The 19,730-nt window shown below is 53.8% G+C and overlaps 2 protein-coding genes across 3 annotated transcripts; one reads left to right on the top strand and one right to left on the bottom strand.

Annotated features, from left to right (window-relative positions):
- The first annotated feature begins 1,647 nt into the window (after positions 1–1,647).
- Positions 1,648–9,363, top strand: SERPINF1 (serpin family F member 1). Its single transcript, XM_044430610.1, has 8 exons — positions 1,648–1,741; positions 4,724–4,818; positions 5,457–5,649; positions 5,734–5,889; positions 6,456–6,659; positions 6,991–7,133; positions 8,283–8,493; positions 8,983–9,363. Exons 2-8 carry the CDS (start codon positions 4,732–4,734, stop codon positions 9,240–9,242), a joined length of 1,254 nt encoding a protein of 417 aa, XP_044286545.1. The 5' UTR covers positions 1,648–1,741; positions 4,724–4,731; the 3' UTR covers positions 9,243–9,363.
- On the bottom strand, positions 9,343–19,515 carry SMYD4 (SET and MYND domain containing 4). Of its 2 annotated transcripts, none has more exons than XM_044430608.1 (12): positions 19,132–19,515; positions 18,055–18,155; positions 17,833–17,967; positions 17,558–17,702; positions 16,933–17,022; positions 14,868–15,993; positions 14,414–14,596; positions 13,574–13,749; positions 12,634–12,769; positions 11,751–11,867; positions 11,210–11,333; positions 9,343–10,582 (listed from the first exon to the last, which is right to left on the bottom strand). In XM_044430608.1, the coding sequence occupies exons 3-12, from the start codon at positions 17,964–17,966 to the stop codon at positions 10,420–10,422; spliced, it is 2,394 nt and encodes a 797-aa protein (XP_044286543.1). In that variant the 5' UTR covers position 17,967; positions 18,055–18,155; positions 19,132–19,515; the 3' UTR covers positions 9,343–10,419. The 2 variants fall into 2 exon arrangements, with proteins under 2 accessions (XP_044286543.1, XP_044286544.1); XM_044430609.1 differs by having other exon boundaries at positions 19,273–19,515.
- Positions 19,516–19,730: the final 215 nt, after the last annotated feature.

Here is a 19,730-nt window from a genome sequence, read left to right as displayed (position 1 = left end):
TCTGCCTCCAAACGGCTACTGAAATGCATTTGGATGGATGGAGGGATGGGTGGGGACCCTGAGCTTTGATTTGGTGTGAGACTCTGCCTCAGTTGGAAGAGAGAAATAAAATGCTTGTTTCCGGGTTCTGCCCTCTGCATGGCCATCAGCTGAGGCTTCTTCACTGCCGCTGGAACACCCTGGGCAGGCTGAACCGTGCCCTACAGCAAAGAGCAGGAGCCTCTCCTGACACAGCTCTGACAGGGACTCCACACCCCTCCGGCCCTCTCCCCACTTATCACTTTGCTTCTTCTTGGCATATGTGATCGTAGGTGTCTTTACACCAACCCCGCAGGTACTGCAGCTCTGGGACAGAGCCGGCTCGAAGCCTGTCCTTCCAAGTGGCCATAGACGCATAAAGAGATAGGCTGAGATCCGGCACGATGGCGGAGCTGCAGTCGAGAAGTAAGACTTGGTGGGAATCATTACTGACATGGAGTCCACCTGCACCGCAATGCCTTCAGGTGGATCTGCTGTGCAGCCGCATAGCCAGAGGCATGGCTTCTAGATCGAGAGAGATATTACCGCCACTCTATACTGCTTTGGTGAGCCCGCAGCTGGAGAACTGTGTTCAGTTCTGGGCCCCACATTACAAGAGGGATATAGCCAGGTTGGAATCAGTGCCGCGAAGGGCCACATGGATGGTGGCCGGATTGCAGAGAAAGCCATATGAGGCGAGATTGAGGGAACTGGGTCTTTTCAGCCTGGAGAAGAGGAGACTTCGAGGGGATCTGTTGGCGACATATAGGTGCGTGAGGGTTTGTCACGTGGAGATGGCTCAAGACCTGTTCTCCCCCGCAGAGGAAGGCAGGATGCGCTCCACAGGAGCCAAGCTCAGGGAACCCAGGTTCCATTTGGATGCCAGGAAGCACTTCCTGACAGTCAGGACCCCGAGGGTGTGGAATGGGCTTCCATGAGAGGTGGTTGAGGCCTCATCGGTGCGGGTGTTCAAGGACAGGCTGGACATGCACATGATAGGCATGTCATGAGTGGAGCCGGCTGCAGCCGGGGGTCAGACTAGATGGCTCGGGAGCTCCCTTCCGACTCGCTCTGTTTCTGTGTTTCTAATACTGTCTGTCGAACTCTGGCAGTGCATCACAGAAGGGATACCGAAAAGCCAGGAAGGTGCAGAAGGCGTTTGAGGAGGTTAGAGCAGCTCTGCTCTCAGGAAAGGGCAGAGTGCCTGGGACTTCACCGCCTGGGGGAAAAGGGAGAGCAGCATGGTCCAGATGCTTGCCAAAGTCCTGCCCGACCCCGATACTGTGCTTAGGCTTCTTCCACAAAACCCTTGGCGGCAAGGGCGAGAAATCAAACAGAACCGTGAAGCCTCTGTTCCCTGGATCCCCTCTTGCCGATGCTGAAGCTCACCCACCCCACCTCCTCTAATCCTGGGAACTCCGGGCCTTGTCAAGCGCCAGTGGGGCCAGCGCTTGCCCAGCGAGTGCTGCGGAGGCGGCGGCTGCAAAACGGGAGGATGCTGCTTTAAGAGCATCTCCCCCCCCTCCTCCTCTGGGGAAGCTGTAACCTGAAACCTGCAGATGGGATGGCGGGGCTGGGAGAGTCTGCTGGCTGGCTGCAGCAAGCAGATGTGGCCCATTATAAGTCCCGCCACCTCCTCCTCCTGCTCTCTTCCACCAGAGAACTGCGCCGGAGGAGGAGAGCGGACCCAGGCGAGGAAAGCCTTCCTAGCTGCACCGCTCTGGTAAGCTGAGGCAGCGGGGCAAGGAGAGGCACGGAAGCAGCGCTGGTGCGCGGGGGGCACTGCTTGGGGCAGGCAGCCGATCTGAGCCCTCCTGGGCAAGCTGTGGTGGGAAGCGCCGCCGGGGAGTCCTGCGGGGGTGGGAGTGTGCCTTCCTGGCAGGAGTCTTGGCTAAGTATTGTTTGCTTCTCTTACGAACTTATTCACACTGAAGTGCCCTCTTCATAGCAGAAACACACACACACGCGCCTAAAAGGGGGCAGGCGATCCGGCTCTGCCGGCTCAAAGGCGCAGCATCAGTTGCGGCCACGCAGCTTCTACGCTTGGCACGAGGAGAAAAGGGCCCCGTGTGGAGCATGATCAAAGCCGGCGCTATGGGTCTGCTATGCAAACAGAGGCACCTCTGCCACCTTGGAGAATTTCACCGCTGTACAACAGAACCGTGGTCCATCTTTCAGATATGCGTGATCCAAACTATTCTAGTTATATCCCGCCTTTTCTCCTGTTAAGGCAATCAAGGCAGCTCACATCATTCTCTTCCTCACCCCGCTATCCGTACAACAACCCTGTGAGGGAGGCTGGGCTGTCTGCGATGGGGCCAAAGTCACCCGGTGGGCTCCATGGCTAAGCGACACTTTCCACGTCTTGCCCAGCAATTCACTATGCTTTGTTGAGGATTTTTGCTCTTCAGAACTGTATTGTCGGCTCTCTGGTCCTAGGCGCTTTCTCATTTATAGAAACAATTGGGATGGGGGAAAGCAATAGCCCAGGCGCCACCCAGCTTTGGCTGCTGCCTCCTCATTGCTTTGTTGGCTGGATGCTTCAAGCGCTGCACCAAATAGGATCCAGATGTGTGCGTGCACTCAAGTATCGCAGGGTTTCAACAGAGCTTCTTGGCAAAACCTGGGAATTCTGGTGAGCATGAAACCAGAACCGCAAAATCTGCGGTCCCTGCCCCACACTGAAACCACGGCTGTGCCTAGAGCAGCATGCCCCAGCCTGCTGACCTTGGATGGACTGGAATATGACTCCCAGCATCCCCAGCCAGCCACGGGCACCTGGGCTGGGCAGGGCTGGGCTACAGCACAGCAGTACTCTTTTACAGTGAACGTGGACTTAACAGAAACTCCTGGTTAGTTCTCTCCGCTATCTTTTGGACGACCCTCAGACAGGCACTATAGGTCACTGTGGGGCGGGCTCCTCTAGGCCATTCTGCTGGGGGTCTCGGTGGCTCTCCCAGCAGTGCTGGCCCAGAAAACGTGCCACTGCCCGCTGGATGGCGCTTCTGTCCACTCGCAACCACGAGCAACATTGCCTGAAGATAAACACAGAAAAAGCTCTTGCCCAACAGAGTTTATATTCCAGGTTACAACCATTGGGAAGAAGAAAGTAATACGCACACAAGAGAAAGCAGGCAAAGATAAGTGAACGTGGAACGAACTTGAGAAAACAAAGCCAGGTCTAAGGTTTCGAGGGACACCTGGAGCTTGAAGTGGTAACATCGGTTGCTCATCTCGGCTGCAGGGAGCAAACCGGAATGGGCTGTGTGGCTTCCCTGTGTGAAGGGCTTTCTGGGTGCAAAGCTCTGGTGGGTTTGCCCTGTTGTCGTCTGACACACACGCTTTAGGGCTCCACTGGCATGATCTCTTTGTGCCAACTTGCTGACTTGGCTGCTCCAGGGAAGGCCTTCCCTTTAATTGTAGGGCTTCTAGGACAAAGCTGTCATTTCCAGGCAGCCCGCCTGGCGCCAGCTTTTGGGGCATGCTTTTGTGTCTGCTGGGGTTACGGGCTACCCTTTGGACTGGATGCGGCATCATCCAAGCCTGTCCTCTGCAAACAGTGACGCAGAGCTAATGCCAGCGATCTGCAAAATAGCTACTCTGCTATGTTTCTCCCGCAGGCCTTCTCTTAGCCTGGTGGGTCCATCAGGGCTCAAGGTGGGAACACCAGGTGCACGACTCCAAGAACTGACTGGTCCAGAGAGCAAGCCTGGACACCATGGACCGATTGTGCATATGCTTCCTTTGAACCCCTGAACAAGGGAGGGACCAATGACAAGACATAATATTTATGACAAAAATGCTGTTTCCCTGCCTCTCTGGCAAGAAGTTAATGTTGTACTGCTGGTACAATGACTCAGGCAAGGATGCATGAACTCACCTCTTCCCTCACACACCCAAGTCCAAAGCTTACAGCACCACAAACCAAATTCTGCACCATAACTGCTCATAGTACAGTGAAGGAATGTATATGAAACTTCACTGCATTTTACTGTATTCATTCCGACACATAACAAAAATTTAAATAAATGGAACACTCACACACAAGTATTAAAACTAAAAGAGCATCATACAACAACTTAAACCCAGACAAGCTACGGAAAACAGAATATAAAATGAGAGGGGTCTAAAAAACCCATCCTAACATCATTAACTGAGAGTGCACTGAATTTTAACAAAGTATAGAGAAAGTTCCACAAAGACAAGACCCCTGCTGAGAAGACACCACCCTCTTGTGCCCTCCAAACTGACTGACCTTCATTGCAAGCTGAATTATAATAATTCTGTAACTTAGACAGTACACATGAAAGCAATGTGCCACTTAATTGGTTTCTGGAACACTTTGGCGGGCTGTCCCCTGGCAAATTGATGGGAACTTCTGATTTGCATTTTAAGTCAAGTCTAGTGCTGGACTTGAAAATGACAATAGTCGCACTCTTTTGTTTTTTTGCTTACAATAGTCACAAGGAAGAAACGGTAAATTCCTGTTCTAGAGTTGTTCGGATCTCTGCAAAGCACCTACGTTTGAGCCTATTCCTTTCTTTGCGACAAGAGATTTGCTTCTTCTAAACCCCTCCCTGTCACAGAAGCGTCAAGTCCTGGGACAAGAAACCCATTGCCTCGTTACCCTGCACCACACACACAACTCCAGCTATACAGAGCAAGAGCTGAAGTGCACTGTTACACCTTGTTCTTCTCCCTGCAGGCCCTACCATGCGGCATCTGGTAGCTCTTCTGTGCCTGGGACTCCTCGCTGTCTCCTGCAGAAGCCAGGACACAGGTACTGGGAGCCGCCCGCAGGTCAGTCTTTTTGGATTTACTCATTTACTTTCTGTACTAGCCAATGGCTGAAGCTCTGAGAAGTGAACAGTAATCAATGCAATGCAATACATCGTACTATTTTGGGGCGTTGCAGCCTCCCGCACTGCTGAACACAGTCCTAAAGCATACTAAGAGTCACCTTAGGCTTAAAAAGAGTTAACATTAGTTAGCAAGAAGAGGCTGGGAACCAGGTGGATAACCTAACCCGTCAAACACAAGGTAAGGACTCCCAAGCTGTTACCTTCTCACTTTTATAATTGATATCTTATGGCAGCCTCTCCAGGCAAGGAGTCTTGGAAAGGTTACTCCCCTTCTGCTTCCATTGCATCTCTCAAATAGATGGAAGGCAGTGTGGTGCCATGGTTGAAAGTGCGGGACAGGGACTCAGGTGACCAGATTTCTAGCCCCTGCTTGGCCGTGGAGCCAATCACAGACTCTCAGCCCATCCTCCCTCACATTGTTGGGGTGGGGATAAGATTGAGGGCAAGAGGAGGAGAATGGTGTCAGCTGCTTTGAGTTCGTAAGAAAAAAGGGGGATGTAGATCAACAAACAAGCAAGCAGACAAGCAAGCAAACAAACAGGACCATTAGAAGCAAGCACATTCTGTCTCCCAAAGGACCCCGAGGCTGACACCACAGCAGAACCCGAAGAGGAAGACCCCTTCTATAAGATTCCCGTGAACCAGCTAGCCGCTGCTGTCTCCAACTTTGGATATGACTTGTACCGCCAGCAATCCAGCCAGATGCCCACCGCCAATGTCCTGCTGTCCCCGTTCAGTATAGCCACTGCTCTCTCGGGCCTTTCCCTCGGTGAGCATCTGCTCCTGTTCCATCCTGTCCCAAGAGCGCCGGCCCGAGAGATAAGCTTCACAGTCCTTTCTTTGTGGTTGGCAGGTGCGGGAGAACGGACGGAAGACGTCATATCTCGCGCGCTCTTCTACGACATGCTCAACAAGGCCGAGATCCACAGCACATACAAGGAGCTCCTGGCGGGCATCACGGCACGCAATAAAGGCCTGAAGAGCACCTCCCGCCTCATTATGGAGAGAAGTAAGCCTTGGGCTTGTGCCCCACAAGGTTTCGGGGAGCGGCTGCAGCAGGCACCCAAGAGCATAGGAGAACGCCCCTATGGGTTGGCGATAGCAAACACCACCTCCCGCTCTTCAAATCACAGTATATACACTTAAAACCGCCACCACAAGGAAGGACTGCCACCTTCAGAATGTCTGCTTTGATAAGGCACCTGAGCTGGCTATCCCGAGGCCATCAGCCCCGAGCGATGGTGCCCAGGCTACCGGTAGCTCGTCAGCACCATCCCTGCCTCAAAACGGAAGACCTTCAGAAAGAACTTGCGTACAGTGCGCGCTGCATGTTTATCCTCAGCAAATCCCAAGCAGAGACTGGGCACGTTGGCACATCCTACCAGGCGTGCAGAACAAAGAGGGCACCTCCCGGCGGCTCTCCTCCCCTCTGCCTGGCAACGGCTGCGGCCTGGATGGTGCAGGCCAGCCTTGCTGCGTGGCCTCTTTCGGCTTCCAAAACGGAGGCCGGCGTGGCTGTGAACTTTGCCGCCAAGCACTTCTTGGCATAACGGGATCTTTCTGGTGTCCCCGCAGAACTGAAGATGAAACTTTGGTTCGTGACTGAGCTGGAGAAATCCTACGGATTCCGCCCCAGAGTACTCAGCGGAAATGCCCGTGGAGACCTGCAGGAGATAAACAGCTGGGTGCACCAGAGGACGGGCGGGAAGGTTGGCAGGTTCCTGGCAGAGATCCCCTCTGCAATCAGCATCTTCCTCCTTGGGGCAGCGCATTTCAAAGGTAAGGGAAGGTGGGGGAGCTCCCGAGACGGGTAGGACACCGCGGAGCCACGGTCCTCGACTTGGGGCTTCCCTCCCAGTAAGTATAACCGCAGCCCCAGTATTCCCACGCTGACTGGGAGCTGCAGCCCCAGGCATAGGAGCACACAAGCCAGGGGAGGCTGCCAGGGAGTGACAGCCGACGCCCCCGACTCCTTTGGGTAGGATCAAAGAAGGTGACAGAGCTGGCAGGTGTCTTCTGCTTCCTCGCAGGAGGAGGAGCTGCCACTCCAGTGGCAACTTTTGGAGAAGGAAATGGGGCACTCACTTCCCCTTTCCTTTCCCCGAAACAGGGCAGTGGGTGACCAGATTCGACCCCAAGCTGACTAAGCTGCAGGACTTCCACCTGGATGAGGAGAGGACGGTGCGGGTGCCCATGATGTCATCCCCCCAAACCATCCTGAAGTATGGCTTTGATTCGGAGCTCAACTGCAAGGTAAGGCAAGGCAAGGCGGAGGGACGAAGGGACTCTGGCCGAGTGGGAGCCGGCAGCTCCCCTCCTTCAGGGCCACTTCCCCCTCCTCTCCCCTGAACTGGGGTCCACTTGAACCAATGATGCTTGTGCCTTTAGTGCTCAAATTATGCTTGTCCAGACCACCTTCCTCTTTGCAACAATTTCTTCGAAAGAAACAAGGTTCTTTCAAAACATTTAGCAATGTTCCCACTGACAAGTAGCCGGGGCTGGTTGTCTGCCCCAGACTGGCCATAGCAGCTTCAGCACAAGTTCGAACACGGTGTTGCCCTGAATAGTTTCACACAGGGGTTTCCGGAGGAGGTGGGATATAATGCAGAGTGTCTTCCCCGTCAAATTGAAACAGGCCAAGGCATTTTCTCTCATTATGACCAGATGAGCAATAAATGCAAATGGCAGATATGCCTGGAAAGACATTTTTTCAGTACCCTATGACAGAGGTCCAAAGCTCAAGTAGCTGAGTCTTCCGGAAATACATCAAGAGCCTCTCTGCTTACAATGCCAACAATGATGAGAACTAGGCTAGATAATTTATTTTATTTATATCTCACCGTTCTTCCAAAGAATAGTAACCAGGGAAGCCAACTGTAAGCATTTTAGATAATCCCATTTTCCTCAACAGGTTCACAAGCTAAACTAGCAAGGGATGAACAAGACTAAAAAACTTATTCCAAAGAAAAGTTAAGATTAGTATAAGTAAGTGCGACCGACACCCTGATCAGACTTGTTTTAAAACTGTCCTCACTTGAACTGATTTTATACCTAGACTTCACCTGCCGCCCAGGCCCCAGGTACCTGCTGTGCTCACTGACCAGCCATCGCGCCTTTGCTTTGCTTCCCAGTTCTCTCCACAAGCCAACACAACCCTGTGATGTGCATAATTCTTAGCATACAGTGGCAGAAGACGGGACCCCCTGCCTCGACCCACACTGTGCTTCTGGGGTTGCTGGATATAGGACAATTAATTCTCACTGCAGCGAGAGGGAATGGTTCAGAGTACAGGGGATTCTTCTGGGGGAGCGTGGGTAGAAGGGAGGCCCGAAGCCTTGAAGGAGCACAGGAAGAAAAGTCCCGCAGAACTTCGGTGCCTCATCTTTGGTTTCTCCCATTCAGATTGCTCAGCTGCCCCTGACAGGAAGTGTCAGCATCATGTTCTTCCTGCCCGAAAGTGTGACCCAGAATATGACGCTGATTGAGGAAAGCCTCACCTCCGAGTTCATGCACGACATCGACAAGCAGCTGAAGAACGTCCACGCCGTGCTGAGCGTGCCCCGGCTCAAGCTGATGGCTGAGGCAGGGCTGGCCGACACACTCCGGGACATGCGTACGTACCCAGCCCAGTTCTGCAGCGGGGCCAGGGCACGGGACAAGGCCACCGCTCCGCGTGTGCTGGCCAGACGCAGGGCCAGGAAGCTCATGAGTCGAGCCGAGGATGCATTTCAGGTGGCTAGGCGTTCAGGTCCCCTGTGTCCGCTCCTGCAGCCAGCCAGTGCAGCCACCTTGCTTCCTCTCTCCATGAACTGGAGCTAGACTGCTCTTGCACTTGGAGGGTTGTTTCCAGCTGCCCAGGACCACCCTAGCAGTCTACTCCTTTGAGGAACTAACTGTGCCGATGGCAACCACAGCATCCTTTTCAATGCACTGGGCAACTCCTGGAGCACTTCCTTAGGTCCATCCCGGACAGTTGCACTGAACTACCACATAACATCTGAGCTTGCTCCAGGGAAGAGCCCACTGGGGCCTCTCCTGGCTCAGTCCGCCGGCCCATTCCCCCCCCCCCCCGCTAACAAGGCACCTTCCTTCTCCCTCACAGGGCTCCAGGGACTCTTCTCAACACCCGACTTCAGCAAGATCACTGCGAAGCCCATCAAGCTCACCCACGTGCAGCACAAGGTTGCCCTGGAGCTCAGCGAGGATGGGGAAGGCTCCACGTTTACCCCCGACACGGAGGCCGCGCGCCTGAACTTCCCCATCACCTACAACCTGAACAGGCCCTTCCTGCTTGTGCTTCGGGACAATGAGACGGGAGCACTTCTCCTTCTGGGGAAAATTCTGGACCCCCGGAGTTCTTAGATCACTTGCCAACCACCAGGGTAGCCTGCAGTCAGCCGTGAAGCGCATGCCGGGGGCAAAGGGGCATCGTAGCAAACACCCGTTTCGCTTATGTGCTGCAATAAAAGTGCTTCTGCCATAATGAGCAGCTCTCGCATTGGGTCAGAGGACTCTCCCGAGAACAACTCTCACACTGGGTCAGAACATCTTTTACCAAGGCTCCCGACAGAGGAAGTGCCAAGGGAGGTAGCCACTGAGAGGAAGCCGAGAAGAGGCAGGCCACCCCCCTTCCTTGCTGCCCTGTTCAGGGGGACTCTCGGGGCAGGAAACACAACACAGTGTCCTCACAACTAACTGGCAATGTTGTCCCCTTGTGGGGAGCAGTGGAGCAACCAGCCAATGTTCTTGTAGCCTAGATGAGCCGGCACGAGGGGCCACTTCACCTGCCGACCACAGCTGCCCCTCGCAGCGTGAGGCCCTCTTTTGGGGGGCTCCTAGGGGTGCAAACAGGTGTGTCCTCCGTTTGCTCACCAGCATCTCTGCTACCCAGCTTTGCAGACCAATAAGTAGCTTCTAATTTTGTTACTCGGTGAGGTTACTTCTTCTGTCCTCAGAGAAGGAAGAGGAAGTCACTGAAGGAAAGGAGCCGGAAATGCCCTACCTCTTTGCAACGCACAGTGCTCAAGACCCCCATGAATTCCAGAAGCAGAGTGGGTCCCCTTCTCCCATTCACGAATACCTGCTCCCCCTCCCCCCTTTCTGGGCTCCTCTACCAGTTTCAGGTCTCCATCACCTTATACACACGCAACCTTGGCAAAGATGGCAGCAGCTTCATGGGAGGGGTGGGGAGAATGTGGAGAGAGTGTGCTGTGCGTGCGGAAGGCATCAGTTTCCACCCCGGGCATCTTTGCTCAAAACATGTGGTGATAAGAAGGCTCCACAAAACTTCCTGCAAAGGAAGACAGTGTTGAATGTGCCAGATGGTTATCGGGAGGCTTCCTGGTGCCCCGACAAACAGTAAACAGAGATAGGGATGTTTTTTTCAAGCCTAAAGGGATGACCACAATGATCTGAACGCATGATTTTCTCTCCAAACTGTCCAATGTGTGAGAGGTATGTGCCCCATCGTTTCGACTTCACCTCCCGGCAAGGGCAAAGCTGAGCAGCAGCCTAGCTGGTGGGGGTCTGTGAATTCCACTTACGCCATCTTGGCTGCTGCTGCAGTGGAGGCTCCGAGCAGCTCTTCCAGGCAAGCCTTCATCTCTTGCAGTTCTTGGACCTGGGAGCTCCGGGAACCCAAGTGCGTGGATAAGATCGCCTCGGCCTTCCGGATGGTGTGCAGGGCTTCCGACACGGCACGCCTGGTCACGGGAGGAGGCGACTAGTCAAAGAGGGTTTGACCCTGAACCCAGAGGGGCTTTAAAGAGCCTCTCGGCCACATTTCCCAGAAGCAAGATGAGACAAGGACCCAGCAGGAGACGTTGCAATTGTATCGTGAGGGGTGGGGTGGGGTGGCATTTAGAAGGGCCTCAGGAAGGAGGAAGGAGAGCAAACTGGGGTTCTGGCAGACGACCACCGAGAAGAAAGTCCCAACAACTGGGGACCAAACCAGAGGTGAGGTCAATGGTGTTGCCCCTGCACCTGTTTTGTAACATCGGCGCAGGAGGGACACGGGCTGTGGCTCGCTTTGCACGAAGGAGGTCCGAGCTTTGATTCCTGGCAGCATCTCTAGGCAGGGCAGGCAAAAACTCCCGCCAGAAATCTGGATTGCCACTGCCAGTCAGTGTCAACAATGCCGGGCTAGATGGATCGATGATCTGATTCAGTATATGGAAGCTTCCAGGTGCCAGTGGGAAGGGGGTGGGGGTGCCTGTGCGTGCAGGAGGGGAAAAGGAGGACTGTGACACAAAATTCAGCAGCTCCTGTTGGATGCCTGCCTGCTGCCCTTCCAAAACTCACACTTCTGTGCCTTCGCAGGGTTCTCTTACCCATTAAAGAGGATCTGTGCCAGTTTGAAGAGTTCCTGTCCTGCTTCTATGCTGGAAGGCCCGTAATGGGCTTCCACGGCCTGCACACTGCGACGCACATGCCCTGCGGCTTCAGGCCACTTCCCTGGGGAAGAAGAAGACGACGACAGTGGCACTTGTGCATCGGTCTGGTGGGCGAGTGGTTTACGTGTGCCCCCCACAGCAACTGCCTCAGCGCTTTCATTATCTTAAACAGTATGCTCTGCTTGTTTTATGGATTATGCGACGTGAAACCGGCAGGTTCTCTGACCATTAGAATCTGGGGACAAGCAAGTGGGGGAGGCAGAACTAGCCTTCCGACCAGGCTGTTGCTGGGCTTCGCAGAGACAATTGGCTGTCCTCTGTTGGAAACAGTACGCTGGGCCCAACTGACCTACTCTGGTCCTATGCACTTAATCCAGAGAATTCAGCCGTCACACAGACATGAGGGGAGGTGTAGCAGAATAAACCCGGACCAGGCGTGTGGGGCCCACCCCAGCCCTTTTCTACCAGGATGCCTTACCCATGGTAACGTATGCCTGGGCCAGACGATCCTCAATCTCACCCATGGCCAGGTGCGCCGGAGAGAGGAATCGCTTGGCATCCAGCCTGCATTTCTGCAGCAACTCCACTGACTGCCCTGAGAATGTGGAAGGGGCATGAGATCAGCAAAAGCATGTGGCAAGCACGACATCACCCTCAGCATCTCAGCAAGCCTTACAGCAGGCCCAGTAGAGAAGGTCCTTATCAGCATCTCCACGCTGAAGGCACAACAATGTGGGAAGGCCAGGCCAGAGGTACCGGCTCCTTCGCATCTTTCTTTTTAAAGGTTTGATGTGTGGTGAAGCCCCGAGTCCCCCAGTTTGGGTCAAGAAGGCAAGACAAATGTTTTAATCAAATAAGCCAACAGGCAGAGCCCAAGCTGCCTAGTCCGTGCTGCTGCCTGCTAGGCTTCACGGTGCAACCCTATCGCTGCCACCGCTGCTTCCCTGGCTCTCCACTGCCCACGTTTTGCATTTCCTGGAAAGCTGCTCCTTATACCAAGCCAAGTCTTCAGGGAGAGCCCTGTTCTGATAGCACAAACAACATCCCTGGGTGGTTGCTGCCACCACGTGGTCAGGATGGCAGCGTCCTTGTGAAGGCCCCTTCTACTTATGTCACCTGACAGACGGCATCCAGGCCCGTGTGAGCGGTAGGCTCACACTGATTTATGTTCAGTGTTTCTATATCGCCTTTCCGTAAAAGCCACAGATGTGGTTTATGGCACATCAAGCTAGTGCCGGATGGGTTAGAAAAGCTTGTAATTAATTAATTAGAGTAAAAACATCATAAAGCCATTTACCCCACATTTCAAAACAATAACCGCACGCCAAATTAAACGGGTTTTAACAGGATGCCGCTCATACCTGGCTCCCCGTGCTCCAAAAGCTCCAAGGCTGTCTCAGTCCGCTGCTTAAGATCCCGCAGCTGGTGCTGGACGTCGTCCTCGGGGACGAGTGCTTCGCAGGCCCCGCTGGAGCAACGGAGGAGGCCTCCTTCTTCCTGGAAAAGCCACCTCACCGTCACCTCTGCACAGGCACAGCATGCAACAGACTCGCCTGTGGCGGTGCCACATCGCAGCCATGCCCACCCGACCGCGCGCCTCTTCCCACCGACAGAACTTCCCCGAGCTGACAAAAGCTCAGCCTAACCGATGCCACGGGGGAAGAGCTCCTCGTAGCGAGTGGCAGAACATGACGCCATCTCCCCGTGCCATGGGCACTTTCTGCCCCCCATGCAAGGTACTGCGAAGAGCACAGCTGGGGGCAAAAGGTTATTGCAGGGGTCAGGGAGCTGCTAAACTACTGGGCAGAACGTCCACAACCAAGCACGCGCTCCGGGGAAATCCAGCGAAGCCGCCAGAAAGCGCAAGAAAGGGACATTCCAAAAGGAAACTTTGGGTCGCAAGAGGAGTCCCAGGGAAAGGCCTATGCAGATGCGTCCAAGCAAGTGCACAGAGATCCACGGCGACCTGGTAAAAGGGCCCCGGGGAACTTCCACATGGCGTTCAGAGGCAGCCTGTTGCAGCGCGCACGGGGAAGGACGGTGCCTTCGTGCCCAGCTGGTGAAGGTCCCGGAGGCATGTGGGGAGGGCACTCTGGGAAGCAAGGGGAGGCGCCAGAGGGACTCCCCTGGGGAAGGCCAAGCAGTGGGAGCCCTGCCAAGGCGCAGAGGACTGCACGTGCGTCAGCTGAGGGCCCCTTGCAGCACAGCCCAAGATGAGCCGCTGCCGCTGCTGCTGCTGCCGACACTGCTCCCCTCCGTCCCGGGTCCAGTGTGGGCAGCAGCACCCTGCTGGGGCTTTACCTGCATGGGCATCCGGCAGTCAGGGCAGCGAAAGAGGCAGCCTTGGGCGGGGGAGGCTCTGTTCCCGAAACCGGGCCGCAGCTCCTCCAAGCAGGCTGGGCAGCGACATTCGAAGAAATACTGAGCAAGGAGCCGCCTGCGTCGCTCGGCGGCCCCCATTCTGCGCCTGTGAGGCCCTGTGAAAAGCACGCGGGAACAGCGGTCAGCGGCCCCGACCGAGCGAGGGAGACCGTTCAGAGCGAGGTGCTTGCTAGCAGCACCAGTGTTACCTTAGCCCTCCCCCCTGACCCCCTTTTGCTGCTGGTCCTCAAAAAAAAAATTAGAACACGTGCTGCTCCTTCATTCAGCTCAACTTTAACTGGTTGTCCTTGAAAAAATACAAAAACGAATCATATTTTTTTTAGGGTTGAAAAATGGCTTTGGGGAGACAACACTGTGGTTCTATAGCTGAGCAGAGACCTGCGCAGCCGGCCAGCTTTGCCTGCAGAATCCAGCACCTGGCTGTGCCTGAGCACGGCCTTGAAGAGACGCAGGTGTGCCCGGTCTGTGTGCGGCTGTGCTTGCTCTTTCGTGCCTTCTCACAGAGTCTGTTTTCGCTGGTGGTCTCCTGGAGCCGCAGCTTCCCTGCACTTGGCCACCCAGTGAAGCAATGCTGATCGCTATTTAGCACTGTACTTCTCGCTTGCTAGGCCCTTGAGCCCCCTCACAATCCAGACAGGGTAACTGAAACCCAGATTGTTGTCAACTGTCAAGAGAGTCTCTAGATTTTTTTATTCCTACTCTCAAGGACAGAGCGTACTAGCATCAGGCAACCTGGCTTCCCCCTTGGAAGCTGCTCACCATAGCAGTGGAGAATCTCCTGCCCTCTGGCGATCGGCTGCAGAGCCCGGACTTCGGCAGTGCTGCAGCTGAAGGTCACGCTGGTGTTCGGATCACAGGAATGGTTCAGAAGACTAACCACTGGGAAGATGGCTGTGGCCAGGCGCACCTGCTCACTGCTAGCGACCAGCTTGTCTTCAGATCCTGAGTTGAAATGAAAACAGAAGATTTTTTTCATTTTGTTGGAGATCCAGGGAAGTCTTTGAGCTGCATTTCCCAAGCTGGAGTCTTCCAGAGGTCCCAGTATTCCCGGCCAGCACAGCCAACGCCCATGGGAGTTGTTGTCCGGTGCCTCCAGAGAGCATCAAGTTGGAGAAGACTGCCAACGAAGCCCTTAGGCAACAGTAGGTCCCCTCTGTATAATAACTACATAGTCCACGCAAGGGAAGGACCCGCCCCAGCTAAACCCACTGACCTGACGCGCGGAGAACGGTCACCGCCTGCGCATTGCACTGCAGCTGCAGCATGTGTCTCAGCATGGCCTCCCCCAAGACGCTCAAGGCAGGAGGCACCAGAGCAGCGCTCGGTTCTTCTTGGTCCTCCGACATGTCTTTCCCGGGAATCGAAGCCTCCAGACCAACATCTCCGAGTCTCCTGCACAAGGCAGCGACGCTCAGGCCGCAGAGGAACCTGAACTCCGGGCTGTGCTTCTCGGTGTGCGTCAGAAGGCTGAAGGCAGCTTTGTAGGCGCTGCAGTATCGTCCGTCGGCATCACATCCGGGAATGGGGGCGGGAGCCCTCTCCGTGGCAGCCCGGGGAGCGTGCGCCTCGGCCCCGGGCTCCACCGTGCCCTCCTCGCGTGACTGCGCCACTAAAGCGCTGAGCTCTGCGCAGTCGGCCACCAGAACGGCTCTGAGGGAGGCATGGCAGAAGACGCCCAGGGCAAGGAGCAGCCCGCCGAGGGGACACTCCTTCCTGTGGTAGCTCTCCCATGCCAGCCGGGCACACCCGGGGCTGCAGTACTTGGCGTAGCTGCATCCCTGGCAGGGAACAAGCGCCAGCGCTCCCTTCAGGCAGCGGTGGCAGTGCAGGTCTTTGCTAGCAAGCTGCCAGCATAGCACGGCCTCGGCGCTGCCTCGGAGCAGGAAGCTTTCTCCTGGATGCAGCACGCTCACAAAAGCCTCTTCCCTCACGAGGATCTCGCCGGGAAGGATCTCCCTGGCGGCAACTAACTGGCGCCCTTTGCGGGTGGAAAAGCTCAAGCAGACTGAGGGCGAAGCACACGGAATCCGGTCACTTTTCTCCCAGGGCTCCAGGGGCCTCTGGGCCTGGCCAGGCACGGCAGGCCGGCAGACTGAGCTACTGTTCTCCTTGCCGGCTTTGACTTTCAGCTGATTGAGCTTACTAAGCAGCAACTGGTGGCCGGTAGCTTTCAGGCTCTGGTCTACAGACATCTTGTTCTCCACAAAGCTGAGGGCGTCTGCCGCTTCCTTAAATTTTCCTAGAGAAAGGAGACACTCAGCCTTCCGCAGCAAAATCTTCGTGTATAACCTGTCTGGGTAGCCCTCTTCCTCTGCCCATCTAATGTCTTCCAAAGAATCCTGCAAAGAAGAGAATAAGACCTTCTAAATTCTTGGAAAGGCCTGAAACACCGCAGTGTTCCAGACCCCAGTGAGCCCGTCACTCGATGCAATGCTGACATTCATAGCTAGGAATGGACATTCAGTGCTTGCACTAGGCTATCACGAGTAAGCTGCACATATGCCACGTCAGGCTCTCGCTGCCTTTCAGGCCATCCAACTGGAGCACAGAACTGCTTTTTTGGTGATGCTATTCCCTTGTTGGGAGGACTGCAAACTTGTGAGAATCAATTTGACTTCTGGAGTTTTACTCAGATAAAATTCCTGCTAATTTCATCTAATTTAGTTTAATCTATTTTAACTCCAAAAATATCTAATCTGCAGGCATTACAGCCTACCTCAAAGTAGTGTCTGGAATTTTAGGAACACTGCAAGCCGCTTTAGGGCTGGGCCAGACTATCTCATAATCTGGCTCAAAACTGCCTGCTTTTCTCCTGCTTAAATATGCAAGGGATTACATCTTCAAAACCTGCTTTGATCAAGGCAAGAGTCAGCGCCGTCCCTGGTTCAATTAGAGTTTTAGCCATGAACACTCCAACTGCCCATAGGGAAGCCACTGTTGCCTCAGCCTCTCCCCCACAACCTCATGAAGAATGGACATAGCCCTGATTGAAGTAAGGAGCTCCCGACCCTTCAAAAGGTGAGATAGGCAACATCTAATCAAAAATCCAGTGCTTCATTCTACAGTCAATCCGTGCCACACAAGGTAAACTGCAAGGGCTATTTTGGAGAGCTAGAGACTTTGAAATCAGAGATTGTACTGTAGTGCTGCAGTATTGACAATGTCCATACCAGCAACAACAGAAGCAAACCGTTCCACGCCCAGGAGAACACAAAGTTCTAAAGGCAGGCTTTCCCCCGCCTTGCGACAATGCTCAAACACGTTTTACTCAAACTCACCTCAAACTGGCCCAGGTGAAAAAGGGCCGCAGAGCGGTTAGCATAACATATGGCCATTTCTGGACTGCCAGTCTCTGTGTGGGACAAAGCCTGGAGGGGTGAAAGAAAGAGGAGCTGGAAGACACATCGTGACTACAGGACGGCAAGTTTCCAGATCAGAGCTCATTCCAGGTGTATTATACAGGCTCAAATGGGAACTCACTCCTGTGAGCCAAAAAGAATCGGGAAAGGGCCTTCTCTGCAGCAGCACATACACTGTGGAACTCCCTGCCCTGTGGGATTCACCTGGTTCTTCCACTTAGTGTTTTGCACTGCCAAATTATGTGAATTTGGGAGCTGAGGGTGGCCTTGCCTTTTGTTTGATAGTTTAGTTTCTACCAGGATATTGATTCTGTTTTGCCATGGCTTAATTTCATTTGTAATTTTCACGTTTGTGCTATACAGGAAGCCCTCAGAATGGAAAGATGGCAAGGAGGATAAAAACATACTTCATCAAATTATTTGATGGCACAATATGATGCTTATTTAGGCAGAAAGAAATCCTATGGTTCCCAGCATTCCTCAGCCAACATATTCTTTCCATCTGAGCATGCATGGAATTGCACCCTTGTCCCTATTTCCGTACCCTGGAATACAGCACTGCTGCTGTCCTGTACTCCTTTTTCCGAAACATTTCATTCCCAGCCTCCTTGCAAGAAAGCGCCAAGGCAGGATCTTTTTTCACAGAGTAGTATCTGGACAGGCTGAGCAAATATTCTTCATCTTCAGGCCTATGTGAGACGAGAGAGGCAAGAGGGAGAACGAGAGTGAGCACATTTAGTTTGTTGGGCAGAAGATGCAACGCACAAGCTTCTCAGCAACATGCCTATACTTCTCTGCTGCACTTCAGAAATCACTTACTGGAGGAGAGTCAAGAACGCAAGGAAGTTGTCCTTGAGTGACGTGGGACAAAGCAGCTTCTCCTTCAGTGAAGGCTCCAGGGAAGTCCATTTCTGACTAACGTAAACCTTCCATTTTTCCACAGGCAGGTCCATGCTAAGTTGCAGAGAAAAGCCCAGTTATTCTTCAGACAGAAACAATTAATTCATATCTTGATTTACCAGCCCATGTAGTTCATTTTACCTTTTGGAACTCTAGGAATCATGCCTCACAAGCATCCAATGGCCCTCTTTTTAGACAGAATACCATTTCTCTATCTTCTGTATTGTAAGCTGAATCCAGATCTAGGATGAAAAATAGCAATAGCAGCTAAAGGCACAATTCTATGTATACTTACACAGGAAAAAAAGGCTTGCAACTGTGTATTATTTATTTAAAGTTGTTATGTGCAGCTGTTTACTAAAGTCTGTGGACGGCTTACAAAAAACAACAGCCAAACAAGCACAGACAACAAACAACACACTGTATCCAGCCATTAATAATAAAAGCAAAAATAAAAGCAATTAACTGTTAAAATATTGGGAGAATAAAACCTGACACCTGACACCAAAAAGAATAAAGCGACAGTGCAGGTGAACCTCCAGAATGTCCCAAGGAGGAGGAGGAGTTATTAATAATTTCATTTCTATACTACTCAATACCTGAAGCTCTCTAGGTGTTCTAGAACAGTAAATGCTGGGTGTTGTAGCCAGAACTATATCATTTTTTAGCTAACAGCCTACAGCTAACAGAACTAGTAACCATGGATAGTTTTATCTTCCCCTATTTAGTGAATCTGCATATACAGCTGTTCATTGTTAGTACAGTGGTACCTTGGCTCACAAATGCCTCAGTTCATGACCAAATTGGGCACGAACAGAAATTTCTGAAAAATTTTGCCTCAGGTTGCAAACTCCACATTGGGTGGTGATCACGATCGCACCCATCTCCCCCCTCAGCGTGCATGCTTCAAATTTTTGTAATAATTTTTTATTACAAAATGGATTCACCTTATTTACATTGAACCTTATGGGGAAATTTGGCTTGGCTCATGACCAATTTGGGTCACAACCGGAGTCCTGGAACGGATTAAGTTCGTGAGCCGAGGTAGCACTGTAAATTCCACAGTTTCACTCTGCACCGGGCCAAGAAGTCCTTCATTTTCTGCCCCGAATTTCCCTCCATTTAGTTCCATGGGATGCCCTTCCCAGCACTGGGAGACTGCTAGGCTCTCCCCATCATTTCCTCCATCTCATGTCCGGGTTGAGATCCCAGCCCGACCTGCGTGCTGCTCGCTATGCAACCGTGGGCCATGTTCCTCTTTGCTTAGCCTGCTTTGCAGGGCTGTTGCGAGGGTGAAAAGGGGTCCGCGCATGCGCCCTTGAGCTCCTCGAGGGGAAGTGGGCTCCACACCTGGCCCACCTCACAGGGCTGTTGGGAGGAGAACAGCGAGGGGAAGGCGCTTGGACACGCCGTGCCAGGAAAGAACGTGCATTTCTTTCCGGAGAAAAGCTGCCTCTGAGGGCCGCGGAGGAGCGATGAGCCGCCGGCTTGAATGGCGCTGGCCGCCGCCGCCTCCTCCACTCCGTGAGCAGCCCGTTCACGCAATGAGTAGGCGGCCGCCCGCCACGCACGTCCTCCGGCCCCGCAAGCGGCGGAGGCGGAGCGGCGTTTGCCTCAGCGGCGGAAAAGGCGCGAAACACCGAGCGGGAACCGAAAGGCGGAAGCGCTGAAGCCGGCAGACGGCCCGGGGCATCACTTCCGCCCTCACGCGGCGCTCTCGCCCAATGGGGCCGCCGCGGCCGCCGCACGTGACGAGGGGAAGGGGCGGTGCCGGCGGCTGGGCGCGCGCGCGCGCGCGAGGGCGGCCCGCCAGAGGC

The sequence above is a fragment of the Varanus komodoensis genome, unplaced genomic scaffold (assembly GCF_004798865.1).
Source record: "Varanus komodoensis strain SLA01 unplaced genomic scaffold, ASM479886v1 scaffold20_3, whole genome shotgun sequence".
In the NCBI taxonomy this organism is placed as follows: Eukaryota; Metazoa; Chordata; class Lepidosauria; order Squamata; family Varanidae; genus Varanus; species Varanus komodoensis.
Note: the sequence above shows the minus strand (reverse complement) of the source record. Positions and strands in the feature narration are given on the sequence as shown.

Coding starts and splice junctions, on each gene's coding strand:
- SMYD4 (XM_044430608.1), bottom strand. CDS start 17,966: ATGGACCTGCCTGTGGAAAAATGGAAGGTTTACGTTAGTCAGAAATGG. Junction 12,770..13,573: donor ACTGCCGGATGCCCATGCAG/GTAAAGCCCCAG, acceptor TGGCTTTTCCAG/GAAGAAGGAGGCCTCCTCCG. Junction 11,868..12,633: donor TTTGGAGCACGGGGAGCCAG/GTATGAGCGGCA, acceptor CCACATTCTCAG/GGCAGTCAGTGGAGTTGCTG.
- SERPINF1 (XM_044430610.1), top strand. CDS start 4,732: ATGCGGCATCTGGTAGCTCTTCTGTGCCTGGGACTCCTCGCTGTCTCC. Junction 6,660..6,990: donor TGGGGCAGCGCATTTCAAAG/GTAAGGGAAGGT, acceptor TCCCCGAAACAG/GGCAGTGGGTGACCAGATTC. Junction 7,134..8,282: donor ATTCGGAGCTCAACTGCAAG/GTAAGGCAAGGC, acceptor TCTCCCATTCAG/ATTGCTCAGCTGCCCCTGAC.